Source organism: Melospiza melodia, chromosome 19, assembly GCF_035770615.1.
Source record: "Melospiza melodia melodia isolate bMelMel2 chromosome 19, bMelMel2.pri, whole genome shotgun sequence".
Classification (NCBI taxonomy): domain Eukaryota; kingdom Metazoa; phylum Chordata; class Aves; order Passeriformes; family Passerellidae; genus Melospiza; species Melospiza melodia.
The window spans coordinates 15,005,707-15,028,959 of NC_086212.1; the positions used below are offsets into that span (position 1 = coordinate 15,005,707).

Here is a 23,253-nt window from a genome sequence, read left to right on the forward strand (position 1 = left end):
CTCAGGACGGGATGTAGTCCCGGCCGGGGGCGCGGCGGAGGGATCCCCGCGCCGGACCCAGCCGCAGGGCGCGGCGCCTCCTAGCGGGGCCGGGGTAGATCCCGCCGCCGCCGCCGCCGCCATGGCCGCGGCCGCCCCGGTGCGCCCCGCGGGGGCCCCCCCGCGGCGGGGCCGTGTCACCGCCCGGTGCCGCGGGCGCGGCGGGGCCGGTCCCGCGGGGACCCCCGGGGCTCCCCCGCCCCCCCGGGGCGCGGCCCCCTCCCCTCCCGCCGGACAATGAGTCCCGTATGCTAATGAGGGTCTGGCGTCACTTCCGCTCTTTCTCGGCCGCCATCTTGGCCCGGGCAGGCTCTGGGCAGCGGGACCCGGCTGTATTGTCTGAGGGGCCCGGGCGCTGCCCCCGCCCGCGCCCCCGCCCCGGGCACCCGGCCCAGTGACCGCCGCCCCCGCCCCCGGGGCCGCTCCGCACCGCCCGCCCCGCACACTGCACCCCCTCCCCGTCATTTCCCCCTTTGTCTCCCCCGCGCCGCCGGCGGCTCCGCTCCGCCCGCCCGCCCCGGGACCGGGCGGCGCCGGGGAGGGTCCGGCGGCCCCCCCCGCCCCAGCCCGCCCTCGCTGCGAGGAGAGCCCGGTCAGGTAGGTGCGAGCGCGGGTCCGCGGTGCGACCCGGGCGGGGACAGCGCCCGACCGCCCCCTCCCTCCCCCGGGCATCCCGCGCCGTGCCCGCCGCCCTGCCCGCCGCACCGGGCGTGCGGAGCTGGCAGCGGCCCCTCCCCGCCCGCACACATGTTGAGGAGCCCCGGCGACTGCGAGGACCGCGGCGCTGCTCCCTCCCCGCCGCCGGCCCCGGCCGCCTCCCTTCCCCACACGGACGTGTCCCGGCAGCCCGAGGGAGCGGGACCGCTTGCTGCCGGCCGCGTCCGGCATCCCGGTGTGCAGCTGCACCGGGCCCCGCCGGCGGAGTTGGTGCTGGAGCGGCCCCGGGGACGCGATGAATGGATGCAGCCGAGGGGTCCCTGCCCGCGGGAAAAGGCGGGATCCGCCGCTGCCATCCCGAGCCGCAGCCGCGGGATGCGGCGCCGTTGCCTCACCCATCCCTGCCCCGGGCTGCAGTTACCGACGCCCGGTGCTGAGACAAAGGCGGGAGACACCAAACCCGGAGCCTGGCAGCCGCACCGGACAGATACCCCCGTGCCACGCACCCCTTCCCGCGGCGGCTGCAGCCCGGGCGGGGGTTCCCGGACAAGCGGCAGTGTGTGCGCGGTGCCGGGGGCTCGGCGCACCCCCGGTGCCTCCGGGCAGCGGCCGCGGGCGTGACACCCCCGGCCCCCCCGAATCCGCCGCAGCCCGGCCGGGGCGCTGCGCGGCGGCAGCCGGCAGGGGGCGCCCTGCGCGCCGGGCACCGCTGCGGCGGGGGGCGGGGGACGGAGCGGGCACCGGGCGGCTCGGCCCGGGCTCCGGGCCCCTGTCACCGCCCGGCCCGGGCTCCGGGCTCCTGTCACCGCCCGGCCCGGGCTCCGGGCCCCTGTCACCGCCCGGCCCGGGCTCCGGGCTCCTGTCACCGCCCGGCCCGGGCTCCGGGCCCCTGTCACCGCCCGGCCCGGGTTCCGGGCTCCTGTCACCGCCCGGCCCGGGCTCCGGGCTCCTGTCACCGCCCGGCCCGGGCTCCGGGCTCCTGTCACCGCCCGGCCCGGGCTCCGGGCTCCTGTCACCGCCCGGCCCGGGCTCTGGGCTCCTGTCACCGCCCGGCTGGCTGTCCCCACTCTGGGCATGGGGCTGCAGTCCCCGCTGTGGGGCGAGCCTCGAGGGGCTTTGTCTGGGACCGCAGGGCAGAGCCCCCGAACTGGGCGCTGCCAGGTGTTGATGGTTGTTGGGTGTATTTAGGCCGTTTGGTAGGTCAGAGAGGTTTGTGTTCCTTGTAGAGAAAGCCCCCTTTTCCTTGAGTTGAGGGGTTTATTTCCCTAGCTGTGTTTCTATTTATTTTTGCTGCTATTTTCTATTTCTTCTTGGAGGTGTGAGGTCCATGCTACCCCACCTGTCAGGGTAGCATGGACCGACCTTAGCTGGCTGCTGTGCAGATCAGCCTTGTGTGCCTCAGCAGTGCTCCCTCCTGCAGGGTCTCCTACTTGGAAAACTTTCACTTCAGGACTCTGCAAACTCATAATCACAAGTTGTCATCCTTCTAGGTGAGAAAGATGGATCAGTCTGCTTAAGAAACAGAAAAGCTTTTTTTTTCCTGCTTTTAATAACGAACCAAACCAAAGCTTGGTTCTTTTGCAGATGTGCAGTTGCAGATGTTGAGCAGTAATTTGATATCAGTAGATGAACATTACCATGGTATGTGCTGAAATCTTAAAGGAGACAACAGAGGAGAATTGTTAAGAGAATTACACCAGATGCTGATGAGTTGTAACATAATGGTTACCTTTTCTGAAGATTTTTACAGCATATATTTCCACCTTCAGTCTAACTAGAGATGTCCTTTTTGATACACAACAAATAACTTGTTCTCCAAAACTGATACTAAGCTAGATGGTTTTGCACTGTTTTTGGTAGTTAGATGCCCTTTGCTCAACTTAGCATTATTTCTTAGCTAGCATTCAAGAGTGACTTTTTGGTATCCAGCAGACATGAGATGCTCCCAGGGGACATCTCTGAGATCATTGAAAACTGATACCATTTTAGTGCCCCATTACTAAAAGTAATTTTTTTTTGTTTTGAATAGAAGCACTGGTCCTTCAGACAGGTTTGTAGAAGGCATCTCTTTATGTTACCACTATTTCTGTGTCAGGGTGTGTTGTCATGAAGAGCCTGCAGTGCACTCTGTTAGGCTGAGGGAGGTAGCTGCTGCTGGGTGTGCAGGGGAAGGTGAAAGGTGACTCCTTTGCCTGCAGGTGAGACAGACCCAGTGCCACAGTTGGCAATGAGAAGTCTTCACAAGAGAGGAAGACTGAAGAGGAACTTCCTGACTGTTTTGGAAAGTTCATGCCCTGCAGCGTTCAGCATCAGCTGCACACCAGGAAGGTGTGTGTGCTCCTCAGGCTGAGAGCAGGAACGTGATGGATTTTCTGTGTGCAGGGCAGAGGTTGCCAGTGGCCAGAAGAGCTCCCTGCCACTGGCACAGTGGTCCCTGTTAGTGCCACAGCGTGTGGGTTAAGTGTGAGCTCTCACTTGTTGGTGCTGCCCCAGTCCCTGTGCTGTTCTGAGCACTGTGAGCTGGAGGGAAAGGCAGGACACTGTTCTGGGGCTGCTCACACACTGCAGGGTGAATAACGGCTGATTATTCCCAGCTCAGCTTTGCCACGCTGTAATAACATAAATACTGAAAGTAAACACTGAAGTTTACAGTAGAATTCTGGAATACGGAAATGTATCAGAATCTTATCAGTAGTCATAAGTGATATGGTCCAAATGTGTATTTTATAGCTTGTTATTAAGATGGCAGCTGATTTGATTGATGCAAAGAAAGAAATTGAAACAAGTGATTTTGTGGAAGCAAAGATGGTGCTCCTAGGTTAATATGTTTGAGGTAGCTGCAAGTAACATTTAGCAGCTTCATAGGAAATGTGTTGGGGTGGTTTTTGTGGGGTTTTATTTTCAGAAAGGGGAAGTTATCTTTGCTCCGCTACTTGAGGTGTTTAAGGGAGACAAAATTACATTGGGAATGAACAAAGCAATATCAGATCTGAGGAGGACTAGTTAAAAGTCTGTAGGAGAGGTGCCAGGAGAGGCAGGGATCAGCTCTGGGGCTGCAGCTGCTCGCTGTGTTGTTTCACAGGTGCCATTGGAGCTGCTCTACCTGCACGGGCAAATTGACAAATTTTTAAAAGTCATTAGTGCAGCTGAGTTTGTATATTAATAATGCTACTTGTAGTGGAATTATTTTCTTTAAGATGCACGCACCATTCTTGTTTGAAAAGGCAGCAGCTGAGCTGACTATGCTGGCCTGTATCTAAACAAGCATCTCACGATTTTTTTTGTTATATTGAGTCAAGAGCTGCTCTGTGCCCAGATTTGCACACAGACATATATGTATATATATAGGGTATGGTTCCTATGAACATAATTGTAACAGGATAATTTCTAATGGGGAGATAGTTCTGCTCATAGAAATAAATCTGTTGCTAGTGGTGTTTCTTGATAGTGTAAGAGATGGAGATGACCATGAAAGGTGCTGCTCTGAGTCTCTGCATTGGAAAAAAAGAGCCCTTGTTGATGTTAATTTAGTTTTACTAAAAAGAAATCCTATACCTTCAGTATATGTGGGAGGTTTACTTTGCCTCACCTGACACATTTGGGAAGAATGCCCTTGCTGCCTAGGCAGGATGGCCACATTGGCCTGTTCCTTTGGAGCTTTCAGGAGGAACTGGTTTGAAAATCAGATGGGTGTTCCAGATTTGAGTAAAGGCTTTCCAGAGGGTGGAACTCCTGTTTATCTACCTGAGGGCCATGTGCCTCCAGGCAAGAACTGCATTGTTAGAGCTTCACTGCAGCTCTGGTGTCAGAAGGCAAACTGGAGCTTGTATTTAGTGTCTCTGATTTCTCTGTAGTGCTCTTGAATGTGAATGAGGGTTGATGGTTTGGAGTAAGAATGGAGTAAATACCATTTTTTCTGCAGTGACTCACTTTCAGTTACCGCCATTTAAATCCTTACTGGGTTTTGTTTTGGTGGTTTTTTTTAAGGTGGCATTAGAGATTATTTAGATGAAAACTGAGAGTGGCTGTGGAGTCCAAGGCCTGTGTAGTTGACCTTGTGGACGCATCACACCTACAGATGTATGCAGATCACTTGGCAAAAATCTTTCATTTAATGTCTACTTCTCAAGTTGTATCTAAAACACTCAACCATAAACAGAAATAAAGCAACTGTGTGAGCAGCTGTTCCCTGAGGGAGCACTCCCACTCCTCCAGTGCTGCAGGTGGAGGACAGGGCCTGCTCTCAAGTCTGCCTTCACTTTTGGCTGTTTCTTCCCTGCCCCAGCTCCTCTCTCAGGTCTCAGCCAATGCTGTCTTTCACCCTGTTCTCTCTCTGTGTGCAGTGATTCCTGATGGGACTCTGGATCTCACAGCTTGTGCTCGTGCTGCAGCTGGGCCAAGGAAGCTGTTGGTGATGCAGCTTCATAGCAGCAGCAGTCAGGGGACAAAATGGCTCTGGAAGTCTAAGTGGACACGATAGCGGTCTTAAAATGCTTTTTCACCTAAATAGTCAAATTCAAGTTTGTGATCTTCTTTTTTGTTTTGTTTCCCATTGCTGCTGCTGTTGCTGTGAAGCCCTTTGCCTGTCGAAGGTTCCTGAGGCAGATGGAGGACAGCAGTAGCTGAGGTGGCCCAATGGTGGAATGTAGGCAGGGACTGGAGCCTTGGGAGCTGTGCTTAGGCAGGAGGGGAGAGGTAAGAAATGTGCAGTGTAAGACTGAGCTGGAGCTCTTGTTTACAGCCTTTCCTGTTGTAATGGCAGCGTTGGTGCCTCGCGTGTGTGAAGTGTAAGGCAAGGGAAAACAAGCAGCACCAGCCTCCTTCAGTGCCTATTTTTACCCTTGGAAAACTCAAATGCAGCCAGTTGGCGAGATCCCTCCAGTATCTGCTGGATCTGCTGTCTGAGACAGCGTGCATTGGCGGGGCTTTGGATGGGCTGGGCAAAGTATTGCTGTGCTCTTTTGTGTGCCCGTGGCTGCTGAGGGCACAGCAGGGCTGCTCTGTGCTCTGGGTGTGCATGCCTGAGTGCCTGTGTGTGATTGTGTGTGTGATTGTGTGTGTGTATCTGTGCCTGTGTCTGTGTGTGTCTGTGTCTGTGTGTGTGGGAGCTGCCAGGGCAGGGCTGGAGCTGCTTCCTGCTGCCCCGGGGCTTGGCTGGAGCCCAGCACCGCTGTTTGGGTGAGGGAAGGAGCTGCTCTGCTGCACAACACTCCTCTGGCTGTATCAGGGCTCTGCTCTGGCTGTTGACACAGTGCTGGTGTCAGGGAACATGACACAGAGGGCAGGGGACCATTTTCACTTGCAGTCTGATCTGGCTGCAGTTTCCCAGTCAGTGTAATCCAATCATAAATTACGTGTATATTGATTATTTGCTTTGTTCTTGCACGTTTTACAGCAACTACTGTGCTGCTTTGTTTAATTACACGAATGTTTTTGTGAGCTTTGGATTGAAAATTTAAAGGTGATTCTTGATTTAATTTAAATGGTAACTGCTCATTCATTAATCATGCTTCTGTTTCCAAAATTATTTTTATTCTGGGATTGCTCATGCTTAGCTACAATCTAGATGAGGATTATTTTGGAATTGTAGAGCATACTCATGCAGCCGTTTTTCCTGATCACTGAGGTGTGGATATCATGGTGTAAGCAAATAATATCCTTTGTGCTTCAATGATCTCCAGGCTGGATTTCAAATTTCTGCAAGATGTGCAGGCTTTATTGCATTTCACACCAAAATCTTTTAGAAAGAGCCCTGAACAAGCCCGACTCTCACACAGAGAATGTGTATTGAATATTGATTTAGCTGCCCATGTTGTGTGCATATAAACATTTATCTGTGAAGGTCTTGAACAGTCACAGAAGATACTCTAAGATGGCAGGAGGTGTGCAAGCATAATTCTGGAGCTGTGTCTCTAATTCAGGATTTCTTGTGCCCTAGAGAATGAACATGATTTCAAAGTGCTTTTCAGAATGCAACAGAGGTTGCCAGAGTTGATGTGGCCTTTATCACATGTGTTGAAAAGATCCCTCAGAAAACATTCAACTACAGCTACCAGCATTCTTTAACATACCTCAGCCTACATCATCAAAATCAGAAAATGCACCAGTTGTTCCCAGCAGAGCCTGGGGAAGCAGATTGTTCATCAGAACAGAAATAAGGAGTTGTGGTTCCCAGAGCAATCAAAATATGACCATTTTGTATTTCAGATGGGGGCACAGAGATGCCACAGTGCCCAGGACTCCTCCTGCTGAAGCGAAGTTGATGAGGAAACAGTTAATTCCTGCTCAGTTTTGCAGTGAGTGTCCACACCCACCAGATGGAGCTTCGGGCTCCAGTGGAAAATTCCAGAAATTGAGCAAGAATGAGAAGTGTGTGAATGACTTAGGAGATCCCTGTCTGCAGAACTGCAAAAGGTGGTTTTATAGCCTTTAAATAAAGAATGAATGGAGACTGAGGCATGCCAGCCTTACTGATTCCTTTCACTACAACTGCCTTCCATAGCTCTTCCTTGGATGGGAAGTTGGGAGTTCTTAATGCAAGAGTCAAGCTGAGGCTAGGCAGCAAGCCCAAACAAAAAGGTATAAACCAGAATTTCATAAACCTTTGCTGAAAATTGCCTGTAACCACTGAAACAGGATGTTAAACGTTTTTAGTCTCAGAATTTCCTCCTCAGGATAAAGTGGGGTTTTCTTTAGTGCCACATTTTAGATGGACTTCTCTCCTGAGGCCGTGTTTGTGTAGGATGCCCTGAGAAGTGGTGTGAAATAGTCCTTATGTTTTGACACACAACTTGAAACTGGTTTTGGAAGTTGCTGATCTAGTCTCTGAAGTGGTTTTTAGTATTTTTAAATCCTTGGCTTTTTGACAGAGGGGCTGTTAACAAACTGCCTGTGTGCCTGTGAGGGAGAGCTGGAGTGTGTCAGGTCTTACAGTGCTTTGTCCAGGTAGCAGCTTGCAGCTGGGGGTTTCCACCAGGGTGATATCCTCAGCTTTAGAGCTGGGCATTCCAGAGGGTGTCACTTAGGGTTTGTGTTGATTCCTGTTTCGTGTGCCCAGCCCTCTTTTGGGTACACACCCGAGCAGGAGGGCTGGGGCTCACTCAGAGCAGGGGGTGCTGGCTCTGCAACCCCAAATCCCTGCTGGAGCTGAGCTGTGAGCCCTGGAGCCCTCCCTGCTCTGGGCAGAGCTCCCGCTGCAGGCGGCCCCTGGGCTGAGGAGGGCTCTCAGCTGGAAGTGTCACTGCTGTTACCAAACAGCTCCTCGGGATTCCAGCGAATGCATTGCAAAGGAGCCCTCCTTGTCTGGCGTGTCAGATGTGCTGCTGAACAAATCTCATTGCCCTCACAGGAGTGCGGGTGCACAGCCCTCACTACACCAGGCCAGAAATGCTTCAAGGAGGGAAGGGAAGAGTCCCGGGGAAGAAAGTGAAAATGCTGTGTCAGCCAGTGAGAGGTGTGTTGGAAGAGACTGTACAGGGAGCAGAGAGAGTTAATTGCAACTCTTACTTTCAGAAGGGCTCTCAGTAGTTTCTGTTCTTCCAAATTCTCTCTTCTCTCTGATACTCCTATTCCTTTTTTCTGATACTTCTATTCCAGTTGCTCACTCTTCCCTGAGATAACCCTTGTGCTTCCCATCTATCACTGGTCCTTGCTCAGCTGTCGTGGAATTGTCAGGTCTCAGGGACAGGTCATCACTGTCCTCATGTGAATATAGAATATTCCACACCATCACACCACAGAGCATCATTTAACCTGCATACACGGAGAGGCAGCTTCTCTGTTGCTGTGGGAACCACAGGTTCATTTTCTTGCATATTTTCACTGTATTTTAAGAGATTTCACTCCGTGTTGCACTACCAGCTTTCTCTGCAAATCTGCTTCGTGGCTAGCTTTTAGAGCAGGCTATGAAAGGCAGTTTGCTGGGCAAATTGTTAAAAGTTACCTTGTTTCAAAAGCAGCTGGAGTAGGGAAATAAAACACACAGTATCAAGAAACCAAGTGTTATTTCATCTTGCCCTGGAAGACGGAGCTGCTGCCAGCTCTGATGTAAGATTCTGCCTTGAGCTGTTAGGTAGAAACCAGTAACTTCTTCAGCTTGAAATACTGGCAAAATAGTGGCTAAAATCAAAGACGTTTGGATGACATAACATAAGAAGCAAGCCAGATGCGCGGGGATCCTTGTCAGCAGCACAGCACAGGGAAATGATCCTCAGTGTCTGGGAGACCCAGCATGGGATGAAGTACTTCCCTGAGCTCAGTATCATCAGCCTGATGCAGTAATTGCCTCTGATCTGCTCTCCAGGCTGATGGGTCCTCACCCAGAAGTGTGTTTGCTGCAGGGAGGACTCCCTGGGAGAGAGCTCATTTGGACTTGCTGGACACACAGGGACTCAAAGTCTGCCTTCTGGTCAGAAAATAATCCACTCTGAAACAAAATAACCCATCTTTGTGTGGCTGAGGGTATGGGTGATGCTCTTGTTAAATAAAGCACGTGCAATATTCCAGTATTCAGGTTTGCTGCCATGTGAAGTATTTTAAAAATGTTGTCTTTTTTAATTTCTTAAAATGTTGTAGTGTCTTGTCTTGGAAGTGTACTTGCCAAAGAAAAGCACTCTGTACTTGAGGCTGTTCTGTCTGAGTAATCAAGAGATTAAAATCTGACAATTTATATTGCCTTACTCCCTGGCAGAGTAATTATTAATGACTCAACAAGTTTTGCTTTTATAAACTTTAGATTTGGTAGTTTCAGATTTTATGGCTCTAACGGTACCTGTTGTGTTTCCACTATGTGCCAGACTGACTTTCTGTTCGTGGCTGATGTCAGTTGAAGAGGGATCAGTCTTCCCACAAAGTGTGATCGTTTACATGCCATTTCCCAAACTGCCCATCCTCTGCCAGTTTTAATCTGGGTGCTTACCAGAGGAATGTGTGTCCTGGGGCTGTGGCTGGAGGCCATGTCACCTGTTGGATGTCCCATTGTCATGGAAGGTGGGACCTGTTTGTAGGGAACCTCCCAGGGAGTGTCCGAGGATGGTGGCAGTGCCCGAGGATGGCGCGGTGTCCCTGAGGGGCCAGGCGCAGCTGTGCTGTGCTGCTGATGCCTCAGGTGCTCATGGGGCTGAGGCACAGCACTGCAGAGGGGGATGGAGTGTGAGGAGGAGCATTGCCAGCCTCTGCCCTGCTGGGTTTGTGCCCTGGGTACCTGAGGTGAAACCTGAGCACTGCAGAGTCCCCCAGCACAATCGGCACAAACCTGGAGCACAGACGTGCTCAGACCTGCTGCAGCACAGCTGCCCTGCAGCCCCAGCACAGGCGCGGCTGCGGTTTGTACCTGTCAGTGTGACACTGCCCTTATCACACCCCTTATCTCTTGTCTCTGCTCTGTTTTGTCCAGCAGGATATGAGCCTTCCTCTGTGCCCGGGCCTTGGGCTCCCGCAGGGGGTGTAACAGAGCCCCGAGGGGGCGTTCTGCAAGGAGAATTGGCTTTGGAGGCTTGTGCTTGAAGCTTGTCCAATGAGTCTGAGACGCCCAAGCACCATTCATTTTGGAGGTAAATGCTTCATCAGAAGTACTGCAGAGATGGGGAGGAGTAAAGGTTTTCATTTGCCAAAGTATGGGCTAAAAAAGGATAGTTTTGACTGCTTGCTTCTGAGGTTTGGACATTTTGAACTTAAAGGAACACCAACTTGGATTCTAGAAAAATCGAGAGGTTGGGGGCTTTGGGATCAATAACTCTGGCAGCTTCACTGCAGATTAATTGGTTTCCTGGTTTAAAATTCTCACTCTTCTGCCGGTTTAAAACCATCAGAGGTGAAAGTGAAAGCTAGTTTAGTCTGCAAGAGAGATGATTCTGGAATGCTAAACAAACTGGGGGAAACACTCTGACTTGGGATAGGAAAGTTCAAAGATCTGCAATTTAAGTTGGATGTCCCTTTAAGTTATTCCTTGGAATATGACATTACTTATTTGAATCTCAAATGAAATGTTTAATTTTGGAAATTCAGCTGAAATGCTTTTTATTAAGGCATTTTCTATCATTTGTCTATAAACTGATCAGTCAAAGTGGGCTGTATAAAGGGAGGGGAGGGGAGAATCCTGTGAAAAGATAAAACCAAAGGGGGAAAAGCTCCCAGCAGCAGAAACAAATGAAAGAAAATACAACAATGACAGATTGAAATGTTGCTACTTGCCTTGGGTGGGGGAGGGAAAATCATTTGCATGATGTGTTTCATGTTATTGTTATTGAAATTGAACCAGGTTACTGATAAAATTGTAATGATAATGTACATTTACAAAGATAATGAGTTAAGTTTGCTCTGGTAAACAGCAGTAATGTCCTGGCACCCAGCCCACAGAGAACTGAAACTGTGGTACAGATTTGCAGTGGCTGGGTGGCACTGAGGGTGTGATCCTGGGCTCCCGTTGCTTTTTGATTTTAATGCCAACTGTTACTGAGAAATATTTAATACCCAAACCCAGGCTGTCTGGTAGAGAGCTACCCACCCTTTTAATGAAGTCATTTTTAGCATAATCTGAATTTTATGTACTAGTGTGTTACCACACTGCATGAATTTTTTTTATTATGGTGTTTGACTCTGCTGCAGCCCTTCCCTTTTAGCATTATTATGGATATTAATAAATTTGGGGTTGAATTATTGGAATGAAAGCCATGGGATCATGATACAGACCTAACAAAGGCAATAGACCAGAGTAGAGGGTTAAAGTGTGTGGGGTGGGTTGTATTGTAGGGGAAAGGAACAGCTTGTAGAATAAGGGTTTGAAACATTGCTTTTTCTGTAGGAAAAAGATGGAGTATTGCATGCTGGGAACAAGTGCTTTCCATAAGGTAGCTAAATTTTAAAAGTACATTTGTTTCATTTTGTTTTAGGCTTTGCTTAAGTATTGTAATCTAGTAATTTTGTCATTTCTGCAGTTTTCATTCTGATTAGACCTCTGCAAATCTTTCTTCAAAACTTAACAAAAACCCAACCAAAGAACTCAAACCTGGCCTACAACTGCAGTTTTCCTTTTCTGAAACATTGCTCAGTGTGTACAGAAAAATATTTAAAGGTTATTAATAATGATATAAATTCTTCTATGATTTCAAAATTGCAGGTACTAACACTTTTACATATGAAAATGTGAATGTGTTGGGTGACTACAGAGAAATGACCAAAAGTAAATACAGTTTGTTAAATGTAGTCTCCATTGACACCTCTCTAGAAACAAAATGCCCCAAGCCTCAAAACACCAGCCCCAAGAAGCCCCACCCCTCAGGAATGCTGTCAGCAGAAACTCCAAGTAAATAGTCTCATTTTTTTCCCTTTGTTCCTGTGAATAGCAAGACATAACACACTTGGAGGAAGTCTGGGTAGATGAGTCAGGACTTATTTCATTAACTGCAGTTAAATGTTTTGGCCAGGTTTCCCCAGGAAACAAAGTTTACACAATTTTTCAGATTGTGGCTTGTCTCCTAATCCCCCTTCCCTCCTCCCAGCCAAGAGAGCCATTCTCACCCAAATTGGGTGGAGATGGAGGTCTGGAAAGAAAAATTAGCACCTTTAAATTGGATTAAATGCATCCCTCCAGGAAGAGAGGGGACTGGTTTGAAGGTCCCCAAGTTCACACCTCTGTCCACCCACAGCCTGTTCCTCAGCGGGAGCAGCAAAGCCAAGGGGCTGCCAGAGGCTCTGGGGGAGGAGGAGCTGCAGGGAGGGGACAGAAATGCCACTGCCACTGCCCAGCCGGGGCTCCTGGGGTCACTGAGGGACTGCTGAGGCGGCTCCTGGGGCTGGCCCGGCCTGGGCTCACCCGGGGCCTGGCCTGGCCCAGCTCGGAGCGAGCCCCGGCTCAGGAGGGAAGAGGAGGAGCAGGGCATGGAGCAGGGCATTGCCTGGGTGTGAAGTGTGGAGCTCCAGGTGAGCTGTTGTGCCTGACTGGGTGCATGTTCAGAGTGCATCATTCCATGGATACGATGTTATTGCAGGTACAGCAGCAGCTCATGATGCCCCGTAAAGCTTTTCTTTCCCAGAAAGAAAAGCAGGCTCGTGCCAGGGAAAGGGATATGTTAAAAAAGAGGAGGAGGCGACAAGACTATCTCAAAAGAAGCGTGGAGCCGCAGAAAAATGCAGAAACAATAAAATGGCACAGGGATGATGAGAAGAGGAGAGAAAATGAGCAAGTTAAGGACAAAGATATCAAGAAGCGGTGGAGACAGGATGAGAGAGAACGACGAAAGAATGTGGACGCTATGAATTGGCACAGGGAAGAGGAGAAATGGGAAAATGAGCGAGGTAAGGACCAAGGAGGCTAAGAACCAGCCAAGAAAGGAGAGGGGGAAGGAGCTCGGAAAGGCTGGACCTTGTGAAGCAGCAGAGCATGATGAGGGGGAGAGGGGAAAACAGAGTAAGAGCAGTTGTGTTTTATAAGCATGCACAGAAATAACAGCAAATAGTATTGTTTAGTTCAAAATTGGTTAAAAATCTGCTTTAATGAACTAGAGCTCTTACACTGCTGATTATTTTAGAAAGACAAGATTGAGTTGAGTCACGATGGGACAGAACAGGCTGAGGTTGTACCTTGCTAATACAAATGTCTGTGTTGCACACTTGTTCACACCTAATGCTTTGTTCAACAGGGTGGTTGGTAATTCTTGTTGTCAGACAGATCACCAAAAAGTTCATGTTTTCTCAGTTTTCATAGTAGGAATAAATGAGAACATTAGGAAGGGAAGGGTGAACCTCGTGTGCTCATAAGAGAAATTAAAACTGATGCTATATTTCATTCTTTTTAATCATGTACAAGAGGGTTGAAATCACATCTGCAGTTTTATCCCGAGGTCACTTATTTAGTGAAAATTGAATGGAAGTGCTTTTAAGAAACATTCAGCTCAAGAGATAAAATGAAGAAATTAGAAGACATTAAGAAGAAATTCTTCTCTATGAGCCCCTGCCAGACGTATCCCAGGGAAGCTGTGGCTGCCCCGTGCCTGGAAGTGTCCAGGGCCGGATTGGATGGGGCTTGGAGCAACCTGGGATAGTGGAAGGTGTCCCTGCCCATGGCAGGGGGGAACTGGATGGGCTTTAATGTCCCTTCCCACCCAGGCCATCCCATGATGATCCTATGAAGAAATTACCTTAGTGCAGGAGGGGTAGCTGGAGTGGCCTCCTGAAGAGCCCTGGCCAACTCGTACAGGTGTGGGTGCCTGAACGAGATAAAAGGCTTATTTCTGGCTGCAAAGCATTGTTTTACTCTGCAGCCTGTGACAGTAGAAAGCCATTGTGCTTGGTTGTTCTGTACCAAAGCTGAGACATCAACCAAGTGCAGTGCTGGGGCTGAGATCAGAGGGAGGGCTCTGTGCACTGGCACAGGAATGCAGTCAAGAAAACATTCACTGTTGCAAATGTGAAGTGAGAACTCAGAGTGTGGTGCTTCTAAGTTAGTTATCTTCTGCTCTTTCATAGCTTGTCTTTTCTGCTTGCATTTGGCTACTGAATCGTTTTAGGAGTCAGTACCTGGTTGTGGTCAGGACCTTTATGCTGGAAACTGCACAGAGCAAAGGAAGGTTCCAGATACTGCTCACAGTCCCTGTGCTTCCTTTGCCATTCCCTTGTGGCTGGTGCAGCCAGTTTGTGTACACACACGCTGGACATGAGAGAGAGCTTTGGGATATGCCTTCTGAGGCACCTGAGGATCCTACCTGGAGATTTCAAGTCAGGGTGTTGCTGGGGTTGGTTTTAAGCAGTCATTTATTCATTCCACCCAGCACTTCAGTGTAGGTTGATGTGGTCAGAGATGCTCCAGGTGTCTTCCCTTAAACATCAGCTTTTGGCCAGATAAAGGATGCCTCATTTCCAGGGCAGCATTAATGCCTAGATGATGATTTGAGAGGCTGCTTAATCCCAACTGCTTTTATGTCCCCATCCAAGGAGGTGCCAGCAGAGTGATGTTTACATTACAGCTGCAGTTACTTGCTGTAAATAGAAATGGATGGAGATGCTAAAAGCTTTTGTTGTAGTCACAGCCTGTAATAATATCAGACTGTATCTGACTCTCCACTCACTAAGATTAAATAGTCAGACATTTCCTAAATAAAATTAACTGTGTATGCCTAAGGATGAGGGGTTTTGTTACAATGAGGTGAGTTGGATTCAGCTGCCCAGCAGAACTTGCAAAGTAAGGTTGATGGAAAAAGCTGGAGTTTGAAAGTTCAGGTTTCAGGTGTGAAGATCCAGCTGTGTCCTCTGCTATGGTGGGTGGTGATAGGTAGTTCCAGGGAATTTCATGTCTGTAAAATTTGACTGAGGCAGGCAAAGGGCAGAGGCAAGAAGATGCTGCAGATAGACCAGAGATGTTGTTTTCAGGCAGTTGGAAATAATTTGGTTTCTTTGAGTTTCTGAACATCGTGGTACCTGTGGCCTGTTCAGCTGTATCAGATACAGAATTAAGAGAAAGCATTTGATGCCTTTGCTGAAGAAGCTCGGTGGAATTTTGAAATTAGCTGTTAGATACCAAGCAGTACTTTGAGACTTGTGCCTGACTCAGGTGTACAAGTGATCAGTGCCTGCAGACAAGCTCTACACTGACTCTGGCTGTGTCATGAGACAAGAAATGCTTTTCTTTGCAAGCACAGGGCTTCACTCTTCAGGTAGGGACTTGGGATTCAAAGAAGGCAGCCCAGATTGCCAGGAGCTTTAACATGCACTATGTTCATGCACTGCTCTTTCTGCAGTTCATATTAATCACTAGGAATAACATTTCTGATTATCTCCTGGGATTTGAAATTCACTTGAAAATATTAATTCAAATCCTGACCATATTTGACTGAGCTGCTTCACTGATTTTTTTCTGAGACATGGGATCATGCAGTCACTGGAGGTATTTCTGAAGCACTGAAATCACTCTTCATGTCTTTAAAAGGGACCTGGCTTGCTCTAGGTTGTATTAGACATTGTTTTTCCAGTAGAGATGAGGATGGATAGAGCATAGGAGACGAGCAGTTCATGAGTTGGGTTCCCTTTCAGCGGGGCAGCCCAGCCAGGCCCAGTGGCACTGTGGGCACTGATGGGAGGGAGGCTGACAGTTCCCAGGGACACAGAGAGGTTTAGGTCATCTCTTGTACTTTTCCCAGTGGTTTCTCTCTCTGGAGGGATCTGACCAAGCTTTCAGGTCCTCTCTTCCTAGGAGGGTGTTTGCTAAACAGCTTCAGCCAGTTAAAGCTCTGACTACAGTGGAGGGAGGAAACAGCATTAATTTCTTACCCTACCTACAGCAGAATAGAAGAAGCATCTTTATCACTGAAGAGACACTGAAATCTCTTGCAAGACTGGCACAAACCTTGAAGCTCAGCTTGCCAGTTTTCAGATCCGTTGGGATACATTGCACAGGAGAGAATTGAATTCTGAAGTACTTCAGTGTAGGGCTGGTAAAGACAGACACTCTGAAGAAATGCAAGTTATTTCCAGAGGCAGCCCATTGCTCCTGCAGTAGCTGTTCCATCAGTGTGCTGCCCTTTCAGCGTTGCCCTGTGCAGCCTCATGGGCAGCCTCAGCAAGGAACAAGCCAGAGAATGTAACAGTGTGTTAGGGAATGGCACAGCTCTGGGACCAGTTCTGTGGGGGAATAAGGCAGTTAATTACTGATAATGAAAAGTGCAGTATTATCAAACAAAACACATTTGACTTAAACCTTTCTCTTGCTCTTCTCTTCCAATAGAAACTATGTTCCAACTTCCTGTCAACAACCTTGGCAGTTTAAGAAAGGCCCGGAAAACTGTGAAAAAAATACTTAGCGACATTGGTTTGGAGTATTGTAAAGAACATATAGAAGTAAGTATGGCACCTCCAAGAGTTAGAGCTAAAATGCTGCAGAGTCAGGGGGACAGGGAGATATTTGTGTATGCCATGATTTTTGTTTAGACTTGTTTTAAGTTCCACACAAAGTAGGAGTTAATTAGAAACTTGAGATATAATGTGCCTGTAAACACTTCTAGAAACATTAGTGGCTACTGAAACCCAGGAATGCTGGAAGAAGCAGGATGGGTGTCGGATATTGGGGCAGAAATGGGTCTGAGGTTTTCAGGAAGTGTTTGTGCTGCAGCAGGTCCTGAAGTTACAGAATCACCTCTGTACCTGGGTCAGGCTGCCTTCATGCCAAAGGCGAAATGCCAAAGAAATGCTTCATAAGATAATTTTTAAAATAAGAATTAGGAGTCTTGGACATCACCCATGTCCAACTTTAAAAGCTTCCTGTGTGAAATTAATTAAAAGCCAAACAAAACCAATCAAACAAAATAAATACCACACCACCACCCTCAGAAAAAGCAGCCAAAAAACCCCAAAGCCACACATCAGTTTGGGAATGCTTTTCTCCAGGATTGCTTTTGGAATGAGATGAGTTTGTAATTACAGTGTAGGCTGGTCAGGAGGATGAGTGGTGAAGATGTTTTGCAGGTGTTTTGTGATATGGAGAATATTCAGAGCTCTCCCCCTTCCAGGAGGTGCTCTCCAAACTCCCCCCTGCCCTGAGTGATGTTCTCTGCCTTGGCCAGCAGCACCTGGGATGGTGCAGGGGTGCTCAGGGATTGCTTAAGGGAGCCCTTGGGCCTTGCTTCTGACTCTCTGTCCTCTCTTCCCATCTTCCCTTCTCCAGGATTTTAAGCAGTTTGAACCTAATGACTTTTATTTGAAAAACACTACATGGGAGGATGTGGGACTGTGGGACCCATCGCTTACAAAAAACCAGGTTGGTAAGAGTTTCCTTGACACTGAGGCTGGAGTGGGTCATGCTGAAGGGCATTTCCCAGACATGCCAAGAGCTTTTCCTGCAGTTTTCCTCACTGATTTTCAGGTGCTGGCAGCTCAAGGGGCAGCAAAAAGCTATGTGCTTTTTTTCTTACTTTTGTGAAGTTGTTCCTGGTGTGTGTCTCAGGATCCTGGGTGGACAGTGCTGCAGACCTGGTGGGTCCTTGCTCAAGTCAAACAGCTGCACCTTTGGAGCCCATTCCCACCTGTTCCCAAGCCTAGCACAATTTCACCAGCCCTCTGGCCAAAGGATCAACAACTTTATACAATTGGCAATGGGTCTTTCACCTTGCTCAGATGTTTTATTCCTGGTTTCCATCCCTTCCAAAGCTGTTTCCCTGGATGGTGCTGCTTAGTGCAGGGTCACTGTCAGTGCAGCTCTGGGTCCCACAGGCTGTGTCCCACATCTGCTTTGGGCATTTCTAGTTCTGCTCAGCAGCTCAGTGGCACTGCAAGTCCTGCTGTTGTGATGTTTCTGAGCCAGTAATAAAGGAATTTTGAGTTGAGCCAGCACTGGAGGGAGGAGATGATGCTGTTGATTCAAGCAAGTGATGTGGGCTGCAGCATCCTCTGCTGGGGCTGCAGGACAGAGTCATCCCAGCAGTGAGAAGTCAGAAACCTCTCTATAAAGGAATCCCTGTGTGAGCACCTCAGAGCTCAAGTAGAGGAAACTGGGACCCATCCTGTCATGGATTCCTACTGTGACTCTGAAAATTACCATTTAGTACTGTCTTGCATAAAATACACTGATGTCCCTTTTTCTAGGTAACCCAAAATAAAAATTGTAATATAAGAGGAGACAGCTCTTGGTTGTTTTTTTTTGTTGGAGCCAGTTTCCACCAGGTGTGTGAGGCTTCAGCAGGTGGCCAGAGCAGATATTCCGGCTTCCTTCTGCAGTGCAGCTCTCCAGCTCCCTCACCTGTGACGTGTGTGTAGCTCGGTGCACAGGATTTGTTCTGACACTCAGGAGGAATCTGTGCTATTGAAGTGTGTAATGGATAAAGATACTGAAATAGCTGAAGTTATAGGTCCATATTACATCTCTCAAGTTTGGCAGATTCAGGTGGGCAGTATTTCATCTGGTTATGGTCTCATTTCCTCAAACAGTCCTGCTTGGCTTTTCCCCAGAGAGGAGCTCACAGAAACCTTTTCTTGCAGCTCAGCTGCAGGGAGGAGGCTTTTTGTGACCAGTAGGGAAAGACACTTCTGACTCAGCCTCACCTGCCGAGGTCATGGCTAAACCCCTGAGGGACCCCTTGGCACTCAACACATCATGTGTGTGTTCATGTGAGCAGCTTTTTAGGGGCTGATGCAGTCCAGAAATGGGAGAGAAGTGAATTGAAGGTTTGAGGCAGTTGCAGGGGACTCGTGAGTGTGTTCAGAAAGGTTGTGTAGAGAATACCATGGGTGTTATTTTGCTGAGAAGTGCAGTTGAATATTTAGTCTGTGCTCTGTTCTCTGTTCAAGGACTATCGGACAAAGCCCTTTTGCTGCAGTGCATGTCCCTTCTCCTCGAAGTTCTTTTCAGCCTACAAAAGCCACTTCCGGAATGTTCACAGCGAAGACTTTGAGAACAGGATCCTGCTCAACTGCCCCTACTGTACCTTCAACGCGGACAAAAAGACTTTGGAAACGCACATTAAAATATTCCATGCTCCCAATGCCAGTACACCGAGTGGAGGCATCAGCACTTTCAAAGATAAAAACAAACACGAGAGCCTTAAACCCAAGCAGGCTGACAGTGTGGAACAAGCTGTTTATTACTGTAAGAAGTGCACTTACCGTGACCCGCTCTACGAAATAGTTCGAAAGCACATTTACAGGGAACATTTTCAGCACGTTGCTGCTCCTTACGTAGCCAAGGGAGGCGAAAAGTCCCTCAACGGTGCGGTTCCGTTGAGCTCCAGTGCCCGAGAGGAGGGGGGTATCCACTGCAAACGATGCCTTTTCATGCCGAAATCCTACGAAGCTTTAGTCCAGCATGTGATCGAAGACCACGAACGAATCGGGTACCAGGTCACGGCAATGATAGGTCACACCAATGTAGTGGTTCCCAGATCCAAACCTTTGATGCTAATAGCTCCCAAACCCCAGGATAAAAAGCCTATGGGACTCCCTCAGAGGATGGGTGCCCTGTCTGCTGGCAGCGTCCGCTCGCTCTCGTCGCAGCAGATGATGAACAGACTCACTATACCAAAGCCCACGTTAAACTCTGCAGGAGTCAATATGATGTCAAACGTTCACCTACAGCAGAACAATTACGGGGTTAAATCAGTTCCCCCCAGTTATGTTGGTCAGCCGGGGGGGAGGCTCAGCCTCAGTGGCAATGCAGCTGTTTCTCTTTCCCAACAATCACAAAGCATGAAACAGTTTTCAGCGAGTGGCAATGGAAGGCCTTACACGCTGGGAGGGGAGCAGAGGTCCCAGGCCTCAGCCAGGTACTCGCTGCAGTCTGCCAACTCCTCCTCACTGTCGTCGGCACAGCTCAAACAGGCGTCGCTGTCGCAGTCCCAGGCATCCAGAGCTCTGGGGCAGTCTGGCTCCAAATCCCCCGTGGCTGCTACAGGTCCTTCCGCTGTCAACACCTCATCCACACAGAAGTGGAAAATCTGTACAATCTGCAATGAGCTGTTCCCCGAAAACGTGTACAGCGTCCACTTTGAGAAGGAGCACAAGGCCGAGAAGGTGCCTGCGGTGGCCAACTACATCATGAAAATCCACAACTTCACGAGCAAATGTCTCTACTGTAACCGCTACCTGCCCACGGACACGCTGCTCAATCACATGCTGATCCACGGGCTCTCCTGCCCCTACTGCCGCTCCACCTTCAACGACGTGGAGAAGATGGCTGCCCACATGCGCATGGTGCACGTGGATGAGGAGATGGGACCTAAAACCGACTCCACCCTCACCTTTGATTTGACATTGCAGCAGGGCAGCCACACGAACATACACCTCCTTGTCACCACCTACAACCTGCGGGATGCTCCTGCCGAATCCGTAGCTTACCACGCTCAGAACACCCCCCCGGTCCCCCCAAAACCGCAGCCCAAAATCCAGGAGAAATCTGACGTACCCGTCAAAAGTTCTCCGCAAGCAGCAGTGCCCTACAAAAAAGATGTAGGGAAAACTCTGTGTCCTCTGTGCTTTTCGATCCTAAAAGGCCCCATCTCCGACGCACTGGCACATCACCTCCGGGAGAGGCACCAGGTGATTCAGACGGTTCACCCCGTGGAGAAGAAGCTGACCTACAAGTGCATCCACTGCCTGGGCGTGTACACGAGCAACATGACGGCCTCCACCATAACGCTGCACCTGGTGCACTGCAGGGGCGTGGGCAAGACCCAGAACGGGCAGGACAAAGGGACCTCGTCCCGGCTGGGCCAGTCCCCCGCGGCCGCGCCGCTGAAACGCGCCTACGAGCACATGGAGTTCCCCCTGATGAAGAAGAGGAAGATGGATGACGATGACTCCCCCTCTGCCTTTGAGGAGAAGCCAGAAGAACCTGTAGTTCTAGCACTGGACCCCAAGGGTCACGAAGATGATTCGTACGAAGCCAGGAAAACGTTTCTTACAAAATATTTCAATAAGCAGCCCTACCCCACTCGGAGAGAGATCGAGAAGCTGGCGGCCAGTTTGTGGCTCTGGAAATCTGACATCGCGTCTCACTTCAGCAACAAAAGGAAGAAATGTGTCAGGGATTGTGAAAAGTACAAACCTGGGGTGCTGCTGGGCTTCAACATGAAAGAGCTGAACAAAGTCAAACACGAGATGGATTTTGATGCTGAATGGCTGTTTGAAAACCACGACGAGAAGAGTTCCAGGGTCAATGTCAGTAAGACTGTTGATAAAAAAATCAACTTAGAAAAAGACAATGACAGTTCCTCAGACAGCTACGAAAACCTAGAGGAGGAATACAGCGAGAGCCGCAGTCCCTTTGGCCAGCATGTCTCTGACATGGGTGGGAAACCCTCGACAGACAGCACAGTGCAGGACCCCCAGGACAGCTTAGCCAAGGAAATCCTGGAGGAAAACACACTACAGTCTCCAGAGAAGGCTGAGCAAAAACAAGAGGAATGCTCTAAATACGAAGAGATAATTGCTGCTGAAGAGCCCACAAAACTGGTGGGTGACGTTTCAGATAGTGAAGGTGATCAGGATGAGCAGGAAGATGCAGTGGAGTGGAAGGATGGAGCTTCCCAGTCTGAAAGCGGGCCTGGCTCCCAGCAGGTTTCGGATTTTGAAGATAACGCATTGGAGGTAAAACCAGAAGTGTGGACAGATGAATCTTCCCAAAGCGAAGATGCCGGGGGCAGTAAACCCGCTGTGGAGGCCAAGGGGGGTGGATCTGAAAGCGATGAAGAACAGTCAAAGTGGAAGAATCGTTCCTATGGAAAAGTAGAAGGGTTTTGGTCCAAGGACCAGTCGCAATGGAAAAACGCCTCCGAGCTGGAGGAGAGCCTGGCCAGCGAGCAGATGGAGTGGCAGAGCAGCACAATGGACAGCGAGGACGGCGAGGCCTTCGGGGCCGTGGGGGCCGAGCCCATGCACGGCAGCCTGCCCGGGGTGGAGCTCAGCAGCCAGCAGGCGTGAGCAGCCCTGGGCCTGGCACTGCCTGGGCGCCGCTGCCCTGCCAGCTGCTCCTGCTGCCCGGGCTCGTGTACAGATCTGCTGGCCCAGGGGCTGGGGGCTCCTGCTGGCATGAGCACAGTAACTTCGTGTGAAAATGGATACGCTGGTGGCTCCAGAATGCACACAGAGAAAAGCAGAGGATTATTTTATCTGCATTTCCAGCCCTCCCTTCACCTTGTCCATGTTGAGTTGTGTCTTTCCAAGGGCCCCTCTCCGGTAGCCCCGTGCCAGCGACCCGGTGCCCTGTATAGCAGACTCTGGGCAAATGGAGTTTTCATGTATCATTCTGAATAGTTGAAATGTATATTTGTACAGTCTTTTAGACCTATTCAAGTGAAGCTTATGGAACTGTTCTTGTGTACCCATCATAGATCTGTTTCTCTTTTTTAGTGTTGCCCTGCTGTGTAATAAATGCTGTATCTAGTTTCCCTAGCAAAGCTTGAGACTGCTCTAGTATGAATTTTGACAGACTTAGTTTTTGCACATAACCTTGTACAATCTCCAACCAGAGGCCAGCAACATAAAAATATATCTGGGCTCTGTTGTATTATAGAATTTTCTTGTTCTGAATATCCTTGACATGACAACTGATGACAAACATATTTCAGAGCCATTTTCTGAAATCTTTTAAGCTAAAAAAGAAAAATCACATGCAAGAAACAAGTTTGCAGCTACTAATTTTGACACCTTTTAGATCTGTATAAAAGTGTATTGTGTTGAAGCAGCACACTGAGACAAAGTGCTGGATTTGGATATTTAGTTTTATCTTTAGTTAACACCAACAAGGTGTTGTATTCATTTATACCATCTAATATATGACACACTGTTGTAGTATGTATAATTTTGTGATCTTTATTTCCCTTTGTATTCTTCATTTAAGCATCTAAATAAATTGCTGTATTGTGCTTAATGTAAATATTTGCTTTATTACATGCAAGTGCTCCATTCCTGGTTGGTAAATCCAACCTCACTATATTCATTCCTCCTTTTTTGCCTCTGTTTTTCCAAGTGCTCCCCAGCCCTGCTGGGGCCTCTCTGTTTAGTACTTACTGAGTACTTATCTCCTTCAAGGTTATTGAGAATGTGCAGAGTAACTTGGGCTGAAATGTGTTGTTCCTGTTC

At 49.2% G+C, this 23,253-nt stretch overlaps 1 protein-coding gene across 7 annotated transcripts; it reads left to right on the forward strand.

Moving 5' to 3' along the window:
* Positions 1-550: 550 nt before the first annotated feature.
* On the forward strand, positions 551-23,047 carry ADNP (activity dependent neuroprotector homeobox). Of its 7 annotated transcripts, XM_063172639.1 has the most exons (8): positions 5,287-5,391; positions 6,904-6,992; positions 10,094-10,247; positions 11,498-11,543; positions 12,684-12,990; positions 16,412-16,524; positions 17,348-17,440; positions 18,967-23,047. In XM_063172639.1, the coding sequence occupies exons 4-8, from the start codon at positions 11,505-11,507 to the stop codon at positions 22,090-22,092; spliced, it is 3,678 nt and encodes a 1,225-aa protein (XP_063028709.1). In that variant the 5' UTR covers positions 5,287-5,391; positions 6,904-6,992; positions 10,094-10,247; positions 11,498-11,504; the 3' UTR covers positions 22,093-23,047. The 7 variants fall into 7 exon arrangements, with proteins under 7 accessions (XP_063028712.1, XP_063028714.1, XP_063028709.1 ...); XM_063172642.1 differs by lacking the exons at positions 5,287-5,391; positions 6,904-6,992; positions 11,498-11,543; positions 12,684-12,990 and adding an exon at positions 551-636; XM_063172644.1 differs by lacking the exons at positions 5,287-5,391; positions 6,904-6,992; positions 11,498-11,543; positions 12,684-12,990 and adding an exon at positions 559-636 and having other exon boundaries at positions 10,091-10,247.
* The last annotated feature ends 206 nt before the right edge of the window (positions 23,048-23,253 follow it).